Source organism: Staurois parvus, unplaced genomic scaffold (genome assembly GCF_062004578.1).
Source record: "Staurois parvus isolate SC_StPar_1 unplaced genomic scaffold, SC_StPar_1.0 ptg000885l, whole genome shotgun sequence".
NCBI lineage: Eukaryota > Metazoa > Chordata > Amphibia > Anura > Ranidae > Staurois > Staurois parvus.
In genome coordinates, this window is record NW_028318681.1 from 1,467,318 (window position 1) to 1,492,280 (window position 24,963).

Here is a 24,963-nt window from a genome sequence, read left to right on the forward strand (position 1 = left end):
TAGAGCATGTTTTGACTACCACTTATATCTACATCCAATGTTTAAACCATTGTGTTGTTGCACATGGTCATATAGGGTCAAAAAGTAAAATCCTTTTAATTCTGTATGTCCTGCTCTCAATGTAATTATACTGGCAAAGTGTATATATCAGATCCAGATTTAGTGCCAGTTCACATATATGCAGATTTGATGAGGTTTGAACCGCATCCAATCCAGATGACATGTGGAAAAACATTGCTTCCTATGGTGCCTGTTCACATATGTCCGGTGCACTGGTGGTGCGGATTCAGTGCGGTTTTAAAAAGAGTTATGTCCGATTTCTGAGCAGTGCCTTCAGGTTCAGGTGCGGATTACAGGCTATTGACCTCTATGGGAACCGTTTCTAAACCGCATATGTGTGAACAAGATAAGATTCTGAGCTAATCCTGTCCTGAACCTGATGTAAACCTGATGTACACCTGTGCAAAAACTACTGTATCAATTAGCTGTGAAACCTGAGCTTCAATCCGAACATATGTGAATCAGCTCTTAGGGGGTGCTGGGGTGGGCTGTGTCTCCCCATATTTCAGCCTTGCCCCCAGGACCAGAGATATATCTGTCTGAAGTCTGTAGCCTTGGAGATGCTGAGCTGGCATGGCTGTCCAGTGCCCTGCTCTTATCTGCCCTACTGCAACATTTGTTCCTATGGTGCAGGGGGGCGCACCAGAATGCACTGCGTCCTTCGTTGGTTTGGTGTTACTGGCAGCCAACCTGTCCACAGCTTGGAAAAAGATGACATTGATCCAGGACAGCAATTCACAAGAAGATGGAATTGATGCTTCATCATAGATCTGCTTCATCTTCTCCCCTTGCCATGATGCTGCAGCTACGGTGAAGATTTGAAAGTGGGACACTGATTCTGATGTGTTGGGGTCTGACTCTTATGTGCTGGGAGCGGGGCTCCAATGTAATGGCAGGCCTCTGATATGAAGCAGGGGACACTGATGTGATGGGGGAACCAGATGTGAAGGGGGGGGGGTCTCTGATGTGCAGGGAGAATCCAATATGAAGGGGGGATTCGGACGTAAAAGACAGACACCGAGGTGATGGGGGGCTTTAACATGAAGGGGGAAATCTGATGTGTGAGGGGGAAGCTAATGTGATCCTAGATTGTTAGCTCCAAGGAGCAGGGCCCTCCTATCCCTCTTGTATTGAACTGTATTGTTGCTGTATTGTCTCCCTTTATATTGTAAAACTGTTGGCGCTATATAAATCCTGTACAATAATAATAATAATGGGGGGGCTCTAATGGGGCAGCACAGTGACTAAAAGGTTAGCACTTCTGCCTGGCTGTACTAGGGTTGTTGGTTCACATCCCAACCATGGCAGCACCTGCCTGGAGTTTGCATGTTCTCCCTGTGCCTGAGTGGGTTTCCTCCAGGTACACCGATTACCTCCCAGACTCCAAAGACATGCTGGTAGGTTAAGTGGCTCCTGTCTAAATTGGTCCTAGTATGTGTATATATGAATGTGAGTTAGGGACCTTAGATTGTACGCCCCTTGAGGGTTAGGGACTGATGCGAATGTACAATATATATATGTAAAGCGCTGCGGAAATTTACTGTGCTATATAAGTACCTGAAATAAATAAAAATAAATAAATAAATGATGTAAACAAGGAACTCTGATGCAATGCATGGACTCTGATGTGTTGTAGGGACCCTGATGAGATGGAGGAACTCTAATGTGAAAGGAGGACTCTAGTGTGATGGGGGAACTCTGATATCATCACTGATGTGATGGAAGGACTGTAGTTTGAAGGTGGGGGACCTGGTGTGATGTGGGGATTCTGATTTGAGGGGGCTCTGATGTAATTAAGGGACTCTTATGTAACTTATGGACTTACTCTGAAGTAATGGGGTAATTTATATGATGGGGGGCTCTGATGAAAAGGAAACACTGATGTAAAGGAAGGACTCTAATTTGAAGGGGGGCACTAGTGTGATGTGGGGGTTCTGATTTGAGGGGGACACTAATGTAATTGAGAGACTCTGATGTAATTGAGGGACTTACACTGATGTAAAGGGGGTATCTGATATGATGGAGGGACTCTGATGAAAGGGAAACACTGATGTGATGGAAGGACTCTAATTTGAAGAGGGGGCACTGGTGTGATGGGGATTCTAATGTGATGGGGGCTCTAATGCAATTAAGGTAGAGGTACTCCGATGTAATGGGGGCCTCCGATGACTCTGATGTGAAGGGGGCTCTTATGTGAGGGGGCTGTTTCACCCCACTATTTGTACTGGTGACCACTGTCGTTGACAAAGTATGTGGGATTTATTCTAAAATTTTAAAGTTGTCCTCAGAACAAATGGTAGGGGGAAATCTTCTAAAGGGGCACTTGTTTCGGGAAAACTGTTCAGTTCCAATCGCTTTGAGATGCTTCTTCTAATTTCAAGTTGCATCTCTGGGATGGGAAGTGAAGAGAAATTCTTCCCCCAATTGTACACAGGCAGCAAAAAGGAAAAAATGTGCAGAAGTTTAAACCTTTCCCTACTCTATCCAAAACTTTCAAGCTATTCAGCTGTGGTGCAGAAGATAAGCATGGTTCTCTCCTTGTAAATGCATTAAAGTGGTTCTAAAGGAAGAAGGTTTTTTGGATAAAAAAACAAAAATCTCCTGTGACCCACTCCCTCCCAGCTCCCCCCTCTGTATACTTACCTGAGCCTGATCTCCATCCAGCACTGTGCCAGAGAGAGCAGCAGCACTGGTTCTTTCTCCCTCCTCACAGGAGAGCCATTACGGTCAATTACAGATTGTGAGGATGGAGCAGGGGGTGGGGCTGAGCCGCACTATGTGTGTCAACAGATGCATGCAGTGTAGCTTAGGATTGAACCTGTACAAGTGCTACCTTAGCAAGTGGCTTGTTATGGGGGCAGAAACAGAAGAGGAGGAACCAAGAACACCACCAGGGGACCCAAGAAGAGGAGGATCGGGGCTTCTCTTTGCGTAACTATTGCAGAGAGCAAGTAAGTATGACATGTTTGTTATTTAAAAAAAAAAAGAAAATCGAACATTTGAAATCAATTTAAATTGTGTGTGAAGCTCATAATAAAATGATACAAAACTATTCCAGTATATTTTTTGCTTTGTTTTCTACAACTATTAGTTTGTCAAATTAAAACAAAAATGTGTAAACTTTTTACAACCAGAGGTTTAGAATCTGGACTTTCGTTTACGTATTTGAAATGAAAACTGCTTGTTTTGCTCCAAGAGAAAACAATCATAATTTACCTTTCATTTTCTAGCCTGGCAAAATGAAAAGGGAGAATGTGATTGCTTGCTTAGAGGCAACACAGGCAGCTCTGCTTTTGGACACGTTGATAAATGAGCCTTACTAGCGAGGTCGCTGAGCTCTGTGTCTGTGGCACTGGCGAGAGCTTCTTCCAGTTCTGGCTCCAAGGTCACCCTTTCCTCTGGCTGGCGTTCCATTGGCATATGCTTGGGAACAAACACTTTACCTGTGTGAAGACATAACAAGAGAGAAAGACAGGTTTACTGCGGAAATGTATTCCTGTAATTAGACTTTAGAACATATTAGAAACAAAGTCCCTTTTCAAATATATTTTCCATGAACTGTACATATGTATTCATAATGTCCAGCTGCAGTTGTTTTTGCACATTTAGCAAAATAAGAAATGCAGCTGGACAATATCAGTGTCTTTGTGGATATTTAAACAAATTAATTGCTTTAGTGAAAAGAATGTGTTTTGCAATGATACAAAGAATATACCAAGAATTTCCCATCATTTACTTTTATTATTATCACAGCTGGAGCACATTTTTTATAGTACACACAGTAGTACAATATCCATCAAAATGATGGAATCTGCAAACAATCAAATAGAGATACCTTCCATTCTGACCAACTTAATTTCAATTGGATTCAAACCGAGTTGATCAGCCAGGGCAGAAAATTATCAAGCGTTTTTAATCAGTCAACAGAACTGGGATACATTGCTCATGGATACTAATATTATCGTATTTTGATTGATCAGATTATGAGATTACTTGTTGGAAACAGAAATGTGATTGAAGACTTACGATTGTAAGTTATGACTGTATCCTCAAGTATAAACCCTTACCTTGTAAAACAGCCCATTCAGTTTAAAATAGAAAGGAAAGACTATATATCTGTGCATACATATATAAAAAAACACTGTAAACACTTTTTTCCCTTTTTTTTTATAAGTGATCACATACCCTCTGTTCTCAGCTGCATAAGAGCTGGGGGAGGAGAAACAGCCTCACACTTACCTTCCCTGTGGAAGGCTGTGCAGGAAGGGGGGGAGCATGTCAGCACAAGCCTGATCATTGCAGCAGAGCAGGCCGAGTTCCTAGCACAGCTAGAGAACAGGTCTCCTGCTTAGTGTGGTCAGTTTGTAATAGGAAAGCAGAGGGACTGGCAGTAACACCAGTGATTTCACACAAAGGAGGCAATACAAAGAGAACAGGATACTTTTTCATACAAGTACATGCTACAACAGGCACATATTAGGAAAATGAAATGTTGAGTTTTCATACTCTGTCAATCGAAATCCACTGTCCTGTGGGTGGCATATCAATTGAATTGCCTGGCTTCTATAGAAAATAATGATTTGATTCCCTGCAGATTTTGTAAGTTTTCCCACTTACAAATATAATAATAATATAATTTTTATCATATGTGTATTTTAAATGATAGAGACAGAATATCAACCAAAAATCCAGAAAAAACACATGATACAAATGTTATAAATTGAGTTGCAGTTCAGTGAGTAAAATAAGTATTTGATCCCCTACCTACCAACAATAATTCTGGCTCCCACAGACTGGCTATGTGCTCATGTGGTAGACAGGTTAGTCCAGTCAATTTAAGATGGTGCTCCTAACGATAACTCGTTATGTGTATAAAAAGACACCTGTAAACAGAATCTCTTTCTTCCATTCAAACCTCACCATCATGGGCAAGACAATAGAGCTGTCAAAGAACGTCAGGGACAAGATTGTAGATCTGCACAAGTCTGGAATACACTAAAAGACTATCAGCAAGAAGCTTGGTGAGAAGCAGACAACTGTTGGAGCGAATATTTGCAAATAGGAGAAATACAAAATAACCATCAATCGCCCTTGGTCTGGAGCTCCATGCAAGATTTTACCTCATGGGGTAAGGATGATAATGAGAAAAGTGAGGGATCAGCCCAGAACTTCACGGGAGGAGCTTGTGAATGATCTCAAGGCAGTTGGGACCACAGTCAGCAAACAAACCATTGGTAACACAATATGCCGCCATGGATTGAAATCCTACAGCGCCCGCAAGGTCCCCCTCCTCAAGAAGGCACATGTACAGACCTGTCTGAAGTTTGCCAATGAACATCTAAATGATTCAGAGAAGGATTGGGAGAAGGATTGGGATTGAGCTCTTTGGCATTAACTGGACTCACCAAGTTTGGAGGAAGAAAAATGCTATGACCCCAAGAACACCATCCCTACAGTCAAGCACGGAGGTGGAAAAATTATGCTTTGGGGCTGTTTCTCTGCTAAAGGTACAGGGCAACTTTGCTGCATTGAGGGGCCAATGGATAGGGCCATGCATTGTAAAATCTTGGATGAAAACCTTCTTTCCTCAGTCAGAACACTGAAGATGGGTCATGGATGGGTTTTCCAGTATGACAATGACCCAAAACATACCACCAAGGCAACAAAGGAGTGGCTCAAGAAGAAGCACAATCCTACAGAAAATGTATGAGAGGGAGCTGAAACTTCGAGTTGGCAAGCGACAGCCAAGAAACCTTAAGGATTTTGAGAAGATATGCAAAGGAGAGTGGACCAAAATCCCTCCTGAGATGTGTGCAAACCTGGTAACCAACTACAAGAAACGTCTTACCTCTGTGCTTGCCAACAAAGGTTTATCCACCAAGTACTAAGTCGTGTTTTGCTTGGGGATCAAATACTTATTTTACTCACTGAACTGCAACTCAATTTATAACATTTGTATCATGTGTCTTTTCTGGATTTTTGGTTAATATCCTGTCTCTATCATTTAAATACACCTATGATAAAAAATTATAGACCCTTAATTTCTTTGTAAGTGGGCAAACTTACAAAATCTGCAGGGAATAAAATAACTATTTTCCCCAATGTGTAGATTGCTCATTCCTATCAGGAGAGATTGATCGTAAAAGAAATCAATCATTTATTTAAGCTTGAATAAACACCCTAACCTGAAGTTTGGTGGTCTTGGCTTTCCTTGACCTGTTTAACCTAGCACCCTCCAATAAATGGCAGCTTTCCAAAAGCCAAAAAACTCTCTAGTTCTGGTGGATTAACCACTCAGTAAATATCGAAGCCAATCAGTCAGCATTGCAGCACTTACATATACATTGTACATTCACATCAGACCCTCACCCTCAAGGAGCTTGCAATCTAAGGTCCCTAACTCACATTCATACATACACATACTTTGCCGTATGTCTCCAAAAATGCCCCTTTGCTCTACACAATGGTAATAAAATGTCACACACTTTTTTTTAACAGGTAGTCTTACAAATATTTAGCTAGTAAGATGTAGTCTTATACCACCAATAACAATTATATCAAATATAAATATGTCTGTAAAAATATTATATCATTACTGATTAAAAATATACACAAAAACACACATATATGCTATACTGTATATTTTTTAGAAACATATATAATAAATATAATATAAATTAATGCTGAACTCAAAGGATCAAAAAAATGCTCCCTTGCAGTGGTTCTTCCCTTGCACTGCAAGGCATAAATGCTTCCAAAGGACTTTTAATTCCCTAATCCCTGACTCCTGCAGATTGCTTCCATGCTAGGAGAACAAGCCCAGTACTTTGGCAGCTGCAGACACTCTAATCTCATGAAGTACAATGCAGGACCAGTAGCCCTGCATTGATTGTAAGGATGCCCACAAACTGGAGTATTAGGGAGAAGAGGGGAGCACTGGCAGCCAAGGAAAGGCACGGAATAGGTAAGTAAAGGTCCTTGTTATTTCTACCCTAGGCATAAACAAGCATTTAGAGGGGAGGAAGTCCCACTGCAAGGGGAGATTTTTCTTTTTCCTGGAGTTCAGCTTCAAACTGTTGAGAACATGTGTGTCCTGTGATCAGCTTGGGTCCCAGGTAAGTAAAACTGCAGAAGATACAGATCATTTAAATTGGCCACAAGCCAGAAAATGAAAGTTCTTCCCTTTTTCTTTGTATTTTGGTCTTGTGACAGAATCATAGTACCCAAACATGAGAAAAGGGGAGCATTTTCCTTCACTTCTTGGAGGAAACCCAATCTGAGGAGGTGTCTTCTCTTTTTATATTTACAGACCTGTGCACCTGTAGTTTTATTGGTCTAAAGGCCAGGCTGCAGGGCTCGGATATCAAGGGGCCCGCAAGAAGATGCCCCAGTGGAGTGGTGGAAACCCCTGCCTCTTTTTCCCTAGCTCTAAATGTGGTTGTCATGCTTACCCCTAATGCAGGTGGTCTGACACTATAGCTGGTTTCTGTGGTCTTCAACTATAGTGGCTCCCTTTCCCATAAGGCAAACAGGCCTACCAGTACTTTGTTGCTCCCAGGACACAATGCTATAGTAGCTGGGGCAGGTGCAAACTGAGCACAGCAACCATTTACTTGCCGTTAGCAGATAGAGTGGTTCAATGCCAGTCCAGGTACAAGGCAGTCAAGGTTCAGAGTAGTCAGGGTCAAATCTGTAGTCAAAAGGCAGGCAGAGTTCAGAGAATAGTCCGAGTTCCAGTCCAAGGTCATAAAAGAGAGGAATGCAAAACAGCAGAGAGGGCAGACAAACAGGTGACTTGGAGCTCCACCTTGCACATTGCAGGTGGACAGACAGACAGGGAGAATGTATCACAGCCAAAACAGGATGCTGGAATAAGACCAGCAGCTATCAAGGAGCAAGAGCGCTACACACTCCTGACAGTGGTTCCAAAATAACAGCTTCAAGGAAACGAAGCTCTAAAAGAGAAATATGGTCAGAGGTTCTTTTGCCCATACTTCTCTTGAGAGTCACAGGAATGCACTTACCTGTGCTCTCCGGAGACCCAGAATCAGGTGACAGTGGGCTAAAGCTCGCAGTCAGCTGACGTCACAGAGCCGTTCCATACTCTGGAGGGGTCCTTCCAAGATGCCTTACAGCCAGGCAACTCAGCCTCTCAGCGCACAACTGTGGAAGATGTTCACAAATAATAATTCATCCACTGAAAGATTTTTACTCCAAAGATCACTTTCACATGGCTGTTCCATCAGTCTGTTTTTGACCCATGATCAGACAGATCAAATATGGAGTGCAGCGTTTCCCTATGGGTGGCCAGATATAAATGGATGTATGGCCGTTTACACACAATTACATTTAGGTCTGTTCAGGTTCATTGGACCGAACATAAGTTAAGGTCTAGGTCCTCTTTTGTGAACCTGAATAGATGTACACCAATAAAAATGGGCACATATTAGTTTACATCACCAATAGGGATAACATGGATCCATTATAACTTCATCACAGGATAGAGAAAAAAATGGAGCATTCATATGTCACATACAAGTATAAAGGGATGTGGAGTGGCGATACTACACGCATTAGTAAGTGGCAAGTGTGTCCTATTACTGATAGGCAGCACACATGTTGCAGGCCAGTCCAGAGACCGTTAATCAAGATGGCAGACAGCAGTGTTAGCGTGTGCATGGAACAGCATGTGGTGATGAGGTTTCTTGTGAACGAAGGTGTAAAACCCATGGATGCCTACAAAAGACTTCAAGCACAGTGTGGTAATGACACACTCAGCTGCAGTAAGACATTTGAATGGTGTAAATGTTTCAAAAATGGGTGTACGTCTGTCAGTAATGATCCCGGCCATGGTGGTTCCCAGCTCACAGGAGTCATTCCTGTGAACATTCAGCTGGTGGAATGCCTGATCCTGGATAATTGGTGTAAAACCTGTAGTGAAATTGCACAAGAGATAAAGCTTTCTGTGGTCAGCATTTCAGCACTGATGATGAAGTGAAGCAGGCTGCCCTAGGATGTTTCAGGCGTACTGACAAATCTTTCTATGCCGAAGCTTTACAGGCATTAGTTAAATGCTGGGATAAAAGTGTAAATGTAGCAGAGGAGTGTGTCAAAAAATAAATGCAGTTTCCACTCCATGAAGTTTGTTCTTTTATTATATAAACTCAAAAGTCCCAGTTTGACTTGAATGCCCCTTGTATGTAACATCCATTTTTGTTTTGATCTAACTCAGCAGGGGATTAGTCAATGGGTTCCCTGCTGAGATGGAATGTAGGGAGCCCATGTAAATTGGCTTAACAGACACAGACACAGTTTTATCCTGCAGTTGTTGCAAAGGCTGAGACACATACCTTGATGTTTAACTCAGCACTGACAGATGGAACCAACAAAGAATTTTCAAGTTAGCCAACAAACTTTTCATCCATCCTCCCTACCAAGGTCTTTCACACTTACTGATCTTGTGAGAATGTTTGGAATTTGATTTTTATCAGCCAAAAGACATAAAAGATACCGTAAGCAACAGTCACCTTAACAAAAAAAGGGTGGATGAATGGGACAGTGCTGTATACAAGAACTCTCCCAACCTATAAATATGGGTTAACTTCCTTTTATTATTTTAATAGTATGTTTGTATATCAATACAATGAAAGAGAGAAGACAGGTCCTATTGTAGTTTACAGAGAGAATTATAGAACATGCACAAGTATAGCATAGTAAAATCTAAGAACCAAATTAATAAAATCAAATGTTTTTACTGTGGGCGGTGGCTGCATACACCCTTCATGTTAGTGCTGGGAGTAAACAGAAATAAAATAACACTGGTAAGAGCCAAAGCTAGAATGAACAGGGGAGAGGCAGTATGTACACTGAGCCTAGAGCAGCTACTCCTGGGCTGAGGTCAGCCTACTTCTCTGTTATTAAGCAACACATCCATTATAATACTGCAACAGAAATGGCCTCAGCACAATGACCAGAAAATAATATATTGTATGTATGTAAAGCCATCTTTTGATATAGTGGAGAAGACTCATATTAGTTTTTTTTTCTGTGTCCCTTTAGGGAAATTTCCCTTCGCTTCCTGTCCCTGAGACACAGCAGGAAATATAAAGAGGTCTCTCAAAAGCAAAGGGATATCTTCTCTTAGACAATGTCACCAGAACAGGTTTGCCCCTTAGAAGAATTCTCATCATCTCCTACTTTTGAGATCACTCCAAATTGTTGAATTTCTACTTTCTGCACAGGAAACAAGGGTCATTGGGACTGATAGCGAGGGTGAATCTCTTCAATAAAAGGTTGTTGGAAGTTAATACTCACATTCTATCCAAAAAAAAGTTTTAGCTTTACATACACTCACGAGAGATTAAAGTATAACTAACTAAAGGCAAAACTTTTAATTTTGGAAACAGCGCAAATGGATTAGAGCACCTGTCAGGTTTTGTCTGTGTCCCCCACTAAGGAGATTCCCCCTCTCTATTAGTCATGTTTACCATTATCATTGAAAGTCAAAGAAAATCCAAAATTTTGGGTTATGCCCAAAAAAGTAATAGAGGGGAAATCTTCCAATGGGGACATTAGTTCTGGTGACCTGGGGGTCATCAAGGAATTCTCATTATTTTCAGGGATTTCCTCTCACTTCTTGTTTGGCTATGGGATAGGAAGTGAAGGGAAATCTCCAGATGGGGAACAAAAATCTGACAGGGGTTATAACCCTCCCATACTCTATCCAAAATGAACAAATGGTGTGCCTATAGTTCTACTTTAATGTATTAGCCATTGCCTCTAAGGCATTCAGTCAATAATATCATAAAAATAGAGAGTGCAAGGGCCTCGTGTATCACCTTTGGTTCCACTTTATTTATAAAATCCAATAAAATACTCAAAAAAGTGCTAAAATGAAAGGCATATAGTTATCTTTCACATCCTATGGACAGAACCTCCTCCAACTCTCCATCATTTGTATGGTCAATGGAAATGGTCCTACAGCAATATACTGTGAATATGCATTATTTAATTCGATTTGAAGGACGAGCCCTCTTTTTCAGAGCTCTGAGGAAGAGGGCTTGTCCCTCGAAATGCATCTGATAACATGTATCTGCAGTATATTGCTGTAGGACCAATTCCATTGACCATACTATTGGAGGTCTTATCCATAGAATCCAAAGGACGACAGATGAATATATGCCTGTCATTTCAGTACCTTTATGAGTATTTTTTTGGATCTTCTAATTAAAGTGGCATTAAAGCTCATGCACAAGACTGGTGCGTGCTTTCTTTATTTTTTTTATTTTTCCCCGATCTGAAAAGGTGCACTAAGGCCCGGAATGAGCTTATGACATCACAGGAATTGGATCAATGTATGAGATGAATCCCCTATTTGATCTATATCCTTTAGCACTGGTGGTGTATTTGTTTTTTTCAGTTTGGGCATGAACACCAAACTCCTGCCCCCAAGAATTTGGTGCTGCCCCTTTTAAACCCTGAAAATCCTGTTTAAAGTGCTGTAGAAATGCAGTAATTGCAGTACTATGCTGTACTATTTGGTGCTGTGCGTTTTTAAAAGTAGTGCAAATGAATGGGCTGCAAATGAAAACGCATTGCATGAGAACACACGCGATCCCAGTGTGAACTGGCCCTTAATCCTAACCACTCCTTTATCATACCTTTACAGCTGAAGCTCTCTAGGGCCTCATCCTCAGTGCCTTTGGTAGCCAACAAAAGGTTGCAGCACTGCCAGGCAACCATGTGCATTACATGCTGCTGGTTGTGGCGCAGCCTCAGGCATCTGCTGAAATGGGTCACGTTTGGTGGAAACCTTGCCCGCCAAATCTGAAAGGTGGTTAGTACATAGCAATATATACTAACATGGCCAATGGCCACGTAAACTTGCGTCTTGGAGGCCGGGGGGGAGGTAAAACCACTGCCTATTGCCTACTCAAAACTTTCAGGTCACTGGTCCATCTGATTGATACCATGGCTTGTTTTGGGTAAGACTTTTGTCTTTATTTGGGATTATTAATATCCTCTTACTTACTATATTTTCATCCTTTACATGGATTAACCAACATATGGAATTTGGTCAATTTGGATATTATCAGAAAATAAACTTTTTATTACTTACCAAATGTATGTTGGCCAATATCTGTCTTTTCATCTATAAAATGTCAGGAAGGAAGATTTTGTAAAATGGCCTGATGTGTTCATGAGCAGTTTGTAGACAGAATCTCGAAGACACTCAACATCCAAAATCTAATGGTTTCCAATTGTGCCCTTGAAATAGTGTCCCTTGAAAAAGTATATGAGCTTCTTTTAACCACTTCCAGTCCGGACACTTTCACCCCCTTCCTGACCAGGGCAATTTTCAGCTTTCAGCGCTATCACACTTTAAATGACAATTGTGCGGTCATGCAGCACTGTACCCATATGAATTTTTTACCATTTTTTTTTGAGACAGATAAAACTTTATTTTGTTGGTATTTATTCACCGCTGGGATTTTTATTTTTTTTGCTATGTAAATGAAAATGTCCAAAAAATTTTTTTAAAAAAGTGTTTTTCTTATAAAATTTTTCATTTTCATTTCTCTTTCTGTCTGTCTGCATCCTTGCGGCCATTGAGAACTACTGAGTGAGCTGTGATTGGTCACAGCTTGTCACATGGTACAAAGCTGTTGTGAATATCCTTGTACCATGTGACCTCTGTGATCATTCACAGATTTCACACGTAGTAAGCAATGATGTCACAAGTGACATCTTGCTTACTACTTTGCATGTGATCACCGATTGGCCAATCAGTGATCACATGATCGGGACATCGTACAGAGGTCCAGTCCGACAATCGGTATTTTACTGTGTCCGGAGGACACAGCGGGCACCGGATCGTGGTGTTGCGCGCTCCCGGGGAGCGCGCACAATCAGGGTGCGGGAAGGCCGTTTATAAACGGCCACCCGACCCTGCAGTGCCACCGTCTGGCCGTTTATATACAATGGCCGGTCGGGAAGTGGTTAAGCTGCAAACTTCCACTTTCAAGTGTTTTTGGCCCCATAATAGAAATGCCTGAAGGAATATGTGCATATTGCATGCTTTTTTTCCTCTAGTAACTCTTTTTTATTTGGCTAAAAATTAGTTAAAATCCACTCAAACACAAGTGTACAACTCTGAGGAGCCAAGTCTAGAGAGGGCTTGTCTTCACTAGGGTAATGGAATCTTACTAGGAATACTCCTACTTGGTTTCTACATTTAGCACTGAGCAAAACTTTACCCAGCGTGCATGATTCATGCCAACAGTCGCCAAGATATTTCTTTTTTTTTGCAAAATCTTTATTTATCCAAATAAGTCATCCAATAAAAAAGTACAAAAAAAAGGGAATAGGAACAGACCAAGTGGTTTGCATACAACCAAGAGGAAAGAAGGTATATACAGAATATATACAATATACAAAATGTAATGTCACCAGATACATATCAAGTATTGTAAACCAGTAAGGAAACTGAGTCAAAACTGGAGAAGGCCGGTTCCATAAAAGGTACAGACCCTAAGAGGATGGTATGCATATACAGTACGTGGCATGCAGGTGGTGTCTTATGCTGTGCTGCTAAATATAAGCATTCAAGGGTCGTAGCTGTATTGTGCTGGAAGTGTGTTCTACCAGTGCTCCCAGCACTGTAACTACTCTCAGTCTCATAGTAACGATCGGAAGCCAGTAGGACAGTGTTCCGATCTCGTGGTGACTGTGACAACCAACTACAGCAATCAAACCATATAATCAAGAGCCTATCCTACCAAGCTCAGGCATTAAGATCCCTTTAAAGGGCTGGCTCCTGCTGGCAGTAAGGGGTTTAAACAGAACTCCAGCCAAAATAACAAGATAAAATTTAAAAGCTCTTGAAAAACGGAAAATTTGCTATCAAGTACTTACCGTAATTTTCCTTTCCTGAAGGACTTCATGGCAACATACATATGGGTTAGCCCCGCCCTCTTCTCCTATAGGACCCCACTCCCATAAATCTATACTCCCCGACAGAGGCTGTGTTCCATAACTAGCCTACTCATGGCATTGGGAGTGTACTCCTGCTGCCATAGAGTCCATCAGGAAAGGAAAATTACGGTAGGTATTTGATTTTTCAATTTTCTGTTTTCCTGACAGACTCCATGACAGCATACGTATGTGAAATAAATAGCCATACACACATGGGTGGGCAGTTAAACAAAGACATTAATTTGCCCCATCAACCGACAGGACTTTCAAACCAAAATTAATAGAGGATAAGGAAGCAGGCTCTACACAGTAATGAGTCATAAAAGTGTAGATTGAGGACCATGAGACTGCTCTGCATATCATCTCAGGGGCGACATGCGAGGAAGCCGCCCAGGACGTAGGTACACTTCTGGTTGAGTGTACGGTCACTGCCTCCGGATCTACCAAGCCCTTAGCTCTGTAGACTATTTGGATGGCCTGGACAATCCAGGCTGTGATTGACCTGGAAGAAGCCTGGTCTCCTTTACTCTTCCCATGGAAAAAGATGAACAGATGGTCTGACCTACAGAAGGATGCTGTGACCTGCAAGTACAGCTTTAAGGTTTCACCTATGTCCAGGGGGTGAATATCATTGTCTCCAGAGGCTCTAAATGTTGGCAGGGCAATCTCCTGGTGTAAGGGACCATCAGGCGGTACCACTAGCACTCCACTCGCCAGGCGTCCCCAGCGCACGGTATCTAAGCCCCAGGGTACGTGTTCACCAGAGCCCCTGATGGTGGGGATGGACTTGAAGTACCCCGAGACCAGGTCGTGGCTACTGAGCACGCCTGTCAGTGGTAGCGGTATTCGCCAGGGGCTCCCGCAGGGAAGAGCCTGATGTGAGGAGGTCGGGTGATCCCGTCGGGATGGATGCATGGCTGAGCAAGTGCGGGGTCAAACGGGCCGGGTCGGTAACAGTGGGGACGGAGCAGTACAAGGCAGCGGGCAGAGAGTAGTCGGGTCACACGCCAGGTCAGCAACGGAAGGTCAGATCCAAACGGGGGCATTCAGGAGAGAGGTCAGGCAAAGCAAGGGTCTGGGCAGGAGAAGGCAACAAGGTCAGGTACAATCCGGGTCAATAACTTACTTAGAACAGGTTCGCAGATACAGGATACAAGGAAAGACCAGAAGGCACTGAATGACAGCTCAGGGCCGTTTAAATATCCCGCCCTGCGCTGCCATTGGTGCCACGCGCGCGCCCGCGGTCCCTACTGCGCATGCGCGAACTCCCTCGCCGCGGACGGCCAGGTCTCAGTTCCCGCATTCTGACACAGGGCGGTGCACTGCGCCTGCGCCGAGCCCGTCGCAGCGGGGATTCCTGACATTGCCCCCCCCCCTACGGGCAACCCCTGGGTGCCCACCCGATCTCTCCACCATGGGTGATCACCAAGGAACCTCCGGACAAGTCGGGGTGCATGGACATTATGGGCTGGTTCCCATGAATTATCCTCAGGGCCATAGCCCTTCCATTTAATAAAAAATTGGGTCTGACCCCCCCTCCTTCGGCACTTCAGGATTGTTTCCACCTCAAATTCTTCTTCCCCTTCGACCGTTATGGCCTCCGGAGGTCGAGATTCTCGTTCTGGGAAGGCATCGGGGATTACTGGTTTCAGCAAGGACACATGGAAGACCGGGTGTATCTTGAGTGTGTCAGGGAGGACAAGTTCGTATGCCACCTCATTGACCACCCGCTTTATGCAAAAGGGGCCTATGAACTTTGGTTCTAATTTCTTCAATGGACATAGCATTTTCAAGTTCGTTGTTGCCAACCACACTTTATCCCCGGGCTGCAGCACCAGGTCCCCTCTTCGTTTTTTGTTAAACGCCTTCTTGTAGTTCTCCTGGGCCCGAGCAATAGCCTCCTTTAGTATCTTATTGTTGGAGGAGAAGAAAGCTAGCGTGTCCTGTGTCGCCGGAACTGGGCATTCAGGAACCAAGTCAGGGAGAAAGACAGGGTGAAATCCGTAGTTTGAAAAAAACGGTGATTGCCCTGTTGCGGAATGGTTGGCGTTGTTGTACGCGAACTCCGCCAGGGGTAAGAGTGGTAGCCAATTATCCTGTAGGAAGGATGTGTAGCAGCTCAGGTACTGTTCTAGGGTCTGGTTGGTCCTCTCGGTCTGTCCATTGGTCTGGGGGTGGAACACAGAGGAGAGGGATAATTTGATATCCAAGGCCTTGCACAGTGCCCTCCAAAATTTAGACGTGAATTGGACCCCTCGACCCGAGACGATGTCCTCCGGGATTCCATGTAGTCTTACAACTTCCTGGATAAAAATTCGCGCAGTCTCGGCTGCTGACGGAGTCTTTTTTAACGGTAAAAAGAGAGCCATTTTCGATAACCGATCAATGACTACAAGGATCGCGGTGTGGTCTTGAGACGGGGGGGAGCTCGACTATAAAGTCCATTGCGATCCTTTGCCAAGGTCGTTCGGGGATCGACAAGGGCCGCAGCAGCCCCCAGGCCTTGTTCCTCGATGGCTTGTTCTTCTGACAGATGGTGCAAGATTTTACGTAGAGCCTGCAATCCTTGGCCATGTTTGGCCACCAAAAGGAACGTTGGAGAAGTTCCAGGGTCTTCGCTGGGCCAAAGTGTCCCGCCATTGGATGGTCATGACACTGTCCCAAGACAAGGGTTCGGACCTCTTCGGGTACCATGATCAATCCTTCCTTCCAGAGGAGTCCCCTCTTGTTTTGGAGGGGTACCCCAGCTGGGGTCACTGTGGTCGTGGATGCATCCATTAGTTTGGACCGAAGGTCAGTTTGGAGAGCCAAGAAATTCCCTGAGGACAGAATAGTATCAGGTACCGGTTCTTCTTTGGAGTCTTCGAACATGCGTGATAGCGCATCGGGTTTTGTATTTTTGGACCCAGGTCTGTAAGTGATATGGAATATGAATCTGGAGAAAAACAGTGCCCATCTTGCCTGCCGCGGACGTAACCGTTTGGCAGTCCTCAGGTACTCGAGATTTTTATGATCAGTGAAGATCAAGATGGGGTGTGAGGCCCCTTCCAGCAAGTACCTCCATTCTTCCAGTGCAGTTTTGATGGCTAACAACTCCCGATCGCCAATATCGTAGTTCTTCTCGGCTGGGGTGAGCTTCCTTGAGAAGAACGCTATGGGGTGGAGTAATTCTTTGGTGCCTTTTCTCTGGGACAGGATGGAACCCACCGCATTCTCAGATGCGTCTACCTCCAGTACGTAGGGCAGGGAAGCGTCTGGATGGCCCGAAATGGGTGCCGTGGTAAATAGTTTTTTCAAGGCCTCAAAGGCTTCCTGAGCCTCCGGCGTCCATCTGAAGCGGGTTCCAAGTTTGGTTAGCTGAGTTATGGGGGAGACCAGACCCGAGAAGTTCCTAATGAATTTCCGATAGAAATTCGCAAAGCCTATAAAGCGCTGGATGCCCTTTTTGTCTGTGGGCACAGGCCAATCCAAAATTGCAGAGACCTTCTGAGGGTCCATTGCGATTCCCGTGGTGGAGATAATCAACCCCAGAAACGCAATGCTGGACTGCTCGAAACTGCACTTATCTGCTTTAGCGTATAACCCATGCTGGCGCAATCGACCCAATACCTTTGTCACGTGTATTCTGTGATCCTCCAGAGAGGATGAGAAGATCAGTATATCGTCTAGGTAAACAATTACAAAAACGTCAAGGTAATCCCGGAAAATGTCGTTTACAAAATGTTGGAATGTGGCTGGGGCATTGCACAGTCCAAATGGCATTACCAGATATTCGAAATGCCCAAACCGGGTACGAAATGCTGTCTTCCACTCATCCCCCTCCCTTATGCAAACCAAGTTGTAGGCCCCCCTGAGATCAAGTTTAGTAAATATTGCCGCAGCCTTCAGGCTCTGAAATAATTCGGGTACCAATGGCAGTGGGTAACTATTTTTAATCGTGACTCTGTTCAGTTCACGATAGTCAATGCAGGGTCGCAGAGATTTGTCTTTTTTCTCTACAAAGAAGATCCCCGCCCCGGCTGGTGAAGTAGAGGCACGGATGAACCCCTTCTGGAGACTGTCCTCTATGTATTCCTTCAGGGCCCCCAATTCTAGCTCAGACAGGGGAAAAATCCGTCCAAAAGGGATCTCGGAGCCGGGCAACAGATCAATTGGACAGTCATACGGGCGGTGGGGGGGCAAGGTGTCTGCCCCCCGCTTACTGAATACATCTAAGAAAGCGTGGTATGCTGCGGGAATAACCTGTTTCAGGTCGGAGTCTCCCTCGGAGCACAGGAGGACCTGGGGGGCTGCTGAGCCCGCAGTGTGACAGTGTTCCTGACAATACGGGGACGGAAACAAGATAGACCCGGTTTCCCAGTCAATTTGGGGGTTATGGGCCCGCAACCAAGGGAGTCCCAAAATGACTGGAAAAAGAGGTGACGCAATGGCATCTAGGCGGAGGAATTCCTGATGCTGGTTAGCAATGGTAGTGGCGATAGGGGGAGTTTCCTGGTTAACTACTCCTGACTTTATCTGGGAGCCATCTGCCAGAAATATGTTAAAGCCCCATTTTCTGGGCTGGATTGGAATCCCCTGCTGATGAGCAAAATCTAAATCCAGGAAACAACTGCATGCCCCTGAATCAACTATGGCCGTCACCTCCACGGTCCTTTCTGGAAGCTGAAAGGAGAGGGGCACCACTAAGTATTGGGACGGACTGACCTTGCCAATAGCCAGAGAAGAAAAAGAGGTGCACTTACTCATTTTCTGAGGGCAGGATCGTACCATATGATCGGCTTCACCGCAATAGAAGCAGAGGTTCAGAGAGCGTCTCCGCTGGCGTTCTTCTGGCGATAATTTAGGCCGAGCCAGGCCTAGTTGCATTGGTTCCTGCGCATCTCCTGGAAGTGGGTTCTGGATATTTGTTCTGGTTCGTTGGCTGGGGCCTGGAATTGGACCCCATGCATTTCCGTGACCCTGACCGGACCTCTCAAACCTGCGTTCCCGCAGTCTACGGTCTATTTGAATCGTCAGGGCTATTAGGTCTTCTAGTGACTCGGGAACCCCCACTCGGGCCAGCTCATCCTTCAAGGGCTCTGACAGACCCATACGGAACTTTTGTCGCAACGCGAACTCGTTCCAGCGTGTGTCCCCCATCCAACACCTAAATTCAGAGGCGTATTCTTCTGCCGCCCGGCGGCCCTGTCGAAGCGTGGATAACGTTGCTTCAGCAGAGGCTGCCCGCTGTGGATCATCATAAAGGATGGCCATAGCTTCAAAAAAAATCGCTGACCGTTCCCAGGTGAGGGTCATGGTTTGCCCTTAACCGATTGGCCCAATCTTGGGGTTCACCCTGCAATAGTGAAATTAAAAATCCCACTTTCACTGATTCCGTTAGGAAGGTGCGGGGTTGCAATTCAAAAAACAGGAGGCAGGAATCCCAAAAAGACCTGAAGCGTGTTCGGTCCCCGTGAAAACGCTCCGGTAATGGCACTCGGGGTTCAATCCTCGGTAGAGGAGCAGAGGCCCCTGAAGCTGGCCCCAGAGCTTCTTCCACCGGGGGAGTGGAAACAGGGGCCTGTGGAGCAGGGCCAGATGCAGAGCGGGTCTGGAAACGGTTTTCCAGGTGCGTGCATTTGTCCTGCAAGGTCGCCACAGCCTGTGTCAGGGCTGATAGGTGCCTGCAAATATCTCCCAGCGGGGCTGACCCTCCTCCAGGCTCAGTCATGGCCTTCTGGTACTGTAAGGGACCATCAGGCGGTACCACTAGCACTCCACTGGCCAGGCGTCCCCAGCACACGGTATCTAAGCCCCAGGGTACGTGTTCACCAGAGCCCCTGATGGTGGGGATGGACTTGAAGTACCCCGAGACCAGGTCGTGTCTACTGAGCACGCCTGTCAGTGGTAGCGGTATTCGCCAGGGGCTCCCGCAGGGAAGAGCCTGATGTGAGGAGGTCGGGTGATCCCGTCGGGATGGATGGATGGATGGCTGAGCAAGTGCGGGGTCAAACGGGCCGGGTCGGTAACAGTGGGGACGGAGCAGTACAAGGCAGCGGGCAGAGAGTAGTCGGGTCACACGCCAGGTCAGCAACGGAAGGTCAGATCCAAACGGGGGCATTCAGGAGAGAGGTCAGGCAAAGCAAGGGTCTGGGCAGGAGAAGGCAACAAGGTCAGGTACAATCCGGGTCAATAACTTACTTAGAACAGGTTTGCAGATACAGGATACAAGGAAAGACCAGAAGGCACTGAATGACAGCTCAGGGCCGTTTAAATATCCCGCCCTGCGCTGCCATTGGTGCCACGCGCGCGCCCGCGGTCCCTACTGCGCATGCGCGAACTCCCTCGCCGCGGACGGCCAGGTCTCAGTGCCCGCATTCTGACACAGGGCGGTGCACTGCGCCTGCGCCGAGCCCGTCGCAGCGGGGATTCCTGACACCTGGTTTTCGTGGAAGACCGAGGTTACTTTAGGATTTGCACCTAGCATAGGGATGAGGACCACTCTATCCGGGAAGAATGTCAAAAACAGTTCTTTGCAGCCAAGGTTTCCTGATTTCAGAGACTATTCTTGCTGATGTAACCGCCACCAGAAAAGCCACCTTAATGGAGAGTTCCCTAACTATGGGTGAACCAGCCAACTCGGGACGATTCCAGAGAAGAAGTCAAGGACAAGCAGGAGGTCCCACTTAGGGAACCTTGGTTTTCTCTGGGGTCTCAACCTTATCGCCCCCTTGAAGAAATGCTGGACAAGAGAGCCCATGATACTCCAGTGAAGGCCGAGACGGTTGACACTTGAACCCTGAGGGTGCTGACCGACAGGGATAGATCCAGGCCTGACTGCAGAAATCCCAGGACATCCTGAACCCTTGGATTACTATAGGATCCACCCATGGCCGAGATATAGTCCACAAACTTAGACCAGATTCTTCCATAGACCCTGTTGGTACTCGGTCTTCTGGCAGTCATCAGGGTAGGGATGACTTCAGCAGGACAGCCTAAGGCCTTTAGCCTCCCCCTCCCAAGAACCAGACCATTAGATGAAGCTGGGCTGAGAAAGGGTGAAGACTGGCCTGTGACAGCAGGTCTGGCCTGAGAGGTAGAGGAACCGGATCCCGAAAGCTGAGCTGCGCCAGTACAGAATTACAGCTACTACCTCCGTTGCTTCTGCTTTGAGCCTCTGAAGAAACCTGAAAATGACAGGGACCAGGAGAAATGCATAGGCTGTGCGAAATCCCCACTGATCCGTCAGAGCATCCACCCTGAAGACCTAGGGACAGCAATTCCTGGTATAATACATCTTCAGTTTGCTGTTGCACGGGGAGGCAAACAGGTCGACTTCCGGACTGATCCCAAGGGTCAGTATTACTTGATTACTTCCGTGTTGAGAGACCACTCGTTGTCTAATTGAACCCTGGATAGGAAGCCTGCTTGCGAGTTCTGGACTCCGGGAATGTATACTGTCAATATATTGGACAGGTTTCTCTGAGCCCAAGACATGATTGGCTTTACCTCCTGCAAGAGGGACAGACTGTGAGTCCCGCCCGTCTCCTTATGTAGGACGCGGCCGCCTCAGGAGGACTGATTTCCCGTGTTAGGTGCTGGAAGTCCTGTGAAGCACAAAACACTGCTCGCAATTCCAGGACATTTCTCCCCAACCTGTGGGATGGAAAACTCCATCTGCCCTGAGCTATCTCTGACTGGCAGAGAGCACCCCATACGAAGTTGCTGGCATCCATTGTGATTGTGACCAAAGAGGTGGGGGAAATCGAGTGGCAACTGAGCAGAATCTTCTATTGTAGCCACCAAGGAAGGCTCTCCTTCATAAATGGAGTTATGTAAATAACCTGGCCCATGTTGCCTGGATTACACTGTTGAAGAAAGCCCTTCTGGAAGGGTCGCATTCTCCACTGTGCCCACTTCAGCGCTGTGGCCACCATGGTGCCAATGATTTTCAGGCATCGGAGGGCCCAAAGATGTGAGGAGGACAGGACCGTTAGTATTCTGCTCTGGATCACCGGAATCTTCTCTAAGGGCAGGGAGATGGTGGTGCTGACCGTGTAGAAATGAGCCCCAAGGAATATTAAAGACTGCTTAGGCTCCAACTGGCTCTTCTCCATGTTCAACAACCACCCAAATTTGCCTTTTTCCACCCTGCCATTAGCTGGGGAACACTGGAACTGATGAGGGATGCATCTGCACAACTCCACCAGACACTGCATCCATCCGTCCCATCCATTACCCTGCCATTAGCTGGGGACTCCTGGAACCAATAAGCAGCGCGTTACCTCACGTCTCCTGGAGAGGCTCACCAGCCTTTGGTCGCGGAAGCTGACATCTTGTATACAGGAACAAGGTAAGACTTGTAACACACCAGGTCCATAGGAGGAGGACAAAAAAGGAACATGGCCATTGTCGGGGAGCAAATATTTATGAGAGTGGGGTCCTATAGGAGAGGGCGGGGCTAACCCATACGTATGCTGCCATGGAATCTGTCAGGAAATATCAAATACCAAAACCAGCTTTTGCTGCAATATACATTTTCAATCGAGAGATTTCCCTCCTGCAGTATTTTTTGCCTCTAGATGTCCTCAGTCTAATGGTCATCATTAGTCAACTTGCTGACTTTGAGCCCAGGTCATTCTGGAACACCCCCACAGCCTGTGACTGGACAGCTAAAATAGAGCATACTAATGAGCTCATCTCCCTGTCACTCTGCTTTCTCCTGCTATCAGTATGCTTCTTGTCAGCACGTTTTGACTGCTTTTGCCTGTTTCTTCTTCGTACACTCCAGCTGTGCTGTACAGCGATTGCAAAAAAGCTGATACCAGGTCAGATTAAGGTACTTACACTGCTTGTAGTAAAATAAAATCAAGTAATAATGTATTTATTCCGCCTGGCAGTACTAGGGTCGCTGGTTCGAATCCCAACCATGGCACCACCTACCTGGAATTTGCATGGTCTCCCTGTGCCTGTGTGGGTTTCCTCCGGGTACTCCGGTTTCCTCCCACACTCCAAAGACATGCTGGTAGGTAAATTAGACTGTCTAAATTGCCTCTAGTATATGTATGTATGAATGTGAGTTAGGGACCTTAGATTGTACCCTTGAGGATTAGAGATTGATGTGAATGTACAATATATATGTAAAGCGCCACGTAAACCGATGGAGCTATATAAGTACCTGAAGTAAATAAATAAATTATGATTACAGTTGTAAATTTTATATATGCCTACAGTTAAGTTTTAAATAGACATATAATATCAATATAAGGTAAATTACACCGTTTAAAGCCACAGTACCAAATATAATCACAACTCAGCACTATACAACAGAACACATATTCACCATAGCACCATAGCACCATAGCACACCTAATGGTATTTATTTTATCATAAATGCTTATTAGATGTTTGAATGTGACCACAGGTCTTTTCAGTTTTCAAGAGAAAATTTTCCACAGCTGACACATAACTGGGTCCTCATCATTAAGCATTGAGCAGTTCTAATTAAAGTCAAAATCTTAAAAAAATGCTGGAGGGAGGTGAGTAAAACAAAGAAATTAATTAATTTAAAAATATTGTTGTTCTAATGCTTCACTAATGAGTGCAAACACTGATTTCAACAGAAAGAAGACATGATTTACACCAGGTCTCCCTGAATGGGAAGGAAAGAATGTAGGAAAGCATCAACTGCTTCCCACTTGTACTGTTTATGCAGCTTCATTCAAGAAAACCATTAAGCAACCTCCACTTTATAGTGTTACTATGGGCAAAATAAACACACACACACATATGATGCAATCTGTCATCAGTCTGAGTTCCCCCTGTAACATAGGGGTGTATTTATAAAAGAAAATTCATAGATGTCTGTTTATTGAAACTGCACGTAAATTCATTCTGTGCAAGTGGGGCAAAATCAAAGGTTCTCAGGCTATATTCTCTGCAATTCGAATGTATGAACATGGAAAATACCGCATTATGGCTACAAGATGGCTCTAGTGAGCATACTAATTTCCTATGAAAATCAGTGCCCTCTAATGGCTCTAATACAGCCCCATAGTTATGTGTCTCCAGTGTGGGATCTATGGCACTGCTACCTCTGACTGCTAATCTCAGAAGATTTGGAGAGATGTTTAGTGATATTATTACTGCGCTGCTAACTCTTCTTGCTGGAGGTTCTAACAAGAGGAAGCCCTGCTTCTACCAAGATGGCTAAGTCCACATAGAGACACAGTGCAGAACAAGGCAAATCAGCTGCACAGCAACTACAGAAAATACTGATGACTAAGCGCGAGAACTTCCTGCGCTAAGAATGGGACCCTATTTACCAAGCAGCTGACACAAAACTCCTTACCAAGATGAGTGAATACATATAAATATAAAGTGCAGCGCTCTCCCTAAACTAATTATATATAAATATAAAGTGCACACTTGGCTGAAAAGTGCTCTACATAGTGACACAAAATACTAAACATATGTGTAAAAAATGGTGCATTTACAAATATGTGCATAAGCAAAACATTGTGCAACCCGTGTGCTTCAAAATGAAAATAAAGTGCAATCAAAATGAGAATAAAGTGCAATCAAAATCACTCCAATCATCTATTATAAATAATGATAAATCCAAAATAAGATAAAGTGTCCAAATGCAACAAAAGGACTAACAGTCTTCATGCATGTGTCACACGTGTCCACACTGTGTGAATCCAAACTTTGGCCGTGATGGCTCCTCACCTCCTTGCCAAGACCCTACAGGGTCAGCTCGCTTTACAACAGGACACCCTTTAGATGACTCACCAGGACCTTCCCCGCCTCTTACACTCTAACAGCGATCTCCTCCTCAATGAATTCTGATGCCGCCAACACAGGAATGGTTTCTTGGAGTCAAACAATCCTTTGCTCAGAGACAATCTAACTTTTAAACCTCAGTTGAAGGAACAATCACCCCAGGTG

General features: G+C 45.1%; 1 protein-coding gene across 1 annotated transcript in view; it reads right to left on the reverse strand.

Moving 5' to 3' along the window:
- LOC149442480 (tropomodulin-2-like) overlaps positions 1–24,963 on the reverse strand; it is a 156,036-nt gene that overhangs the window by 18,439 nt on the left and 112,634 nt on the right. Inside the window, exon 4 of the mRNA XM_089656085.1 lies at positions 3,381–3,503. Within this exon, the coding sequence (XP_089512211.1) occupies positions 3,381–3,503 (123 nt within the window). The remainder of the gene's footprint in view (positions 1–3,380; positions 3,504–24,963) is intronic.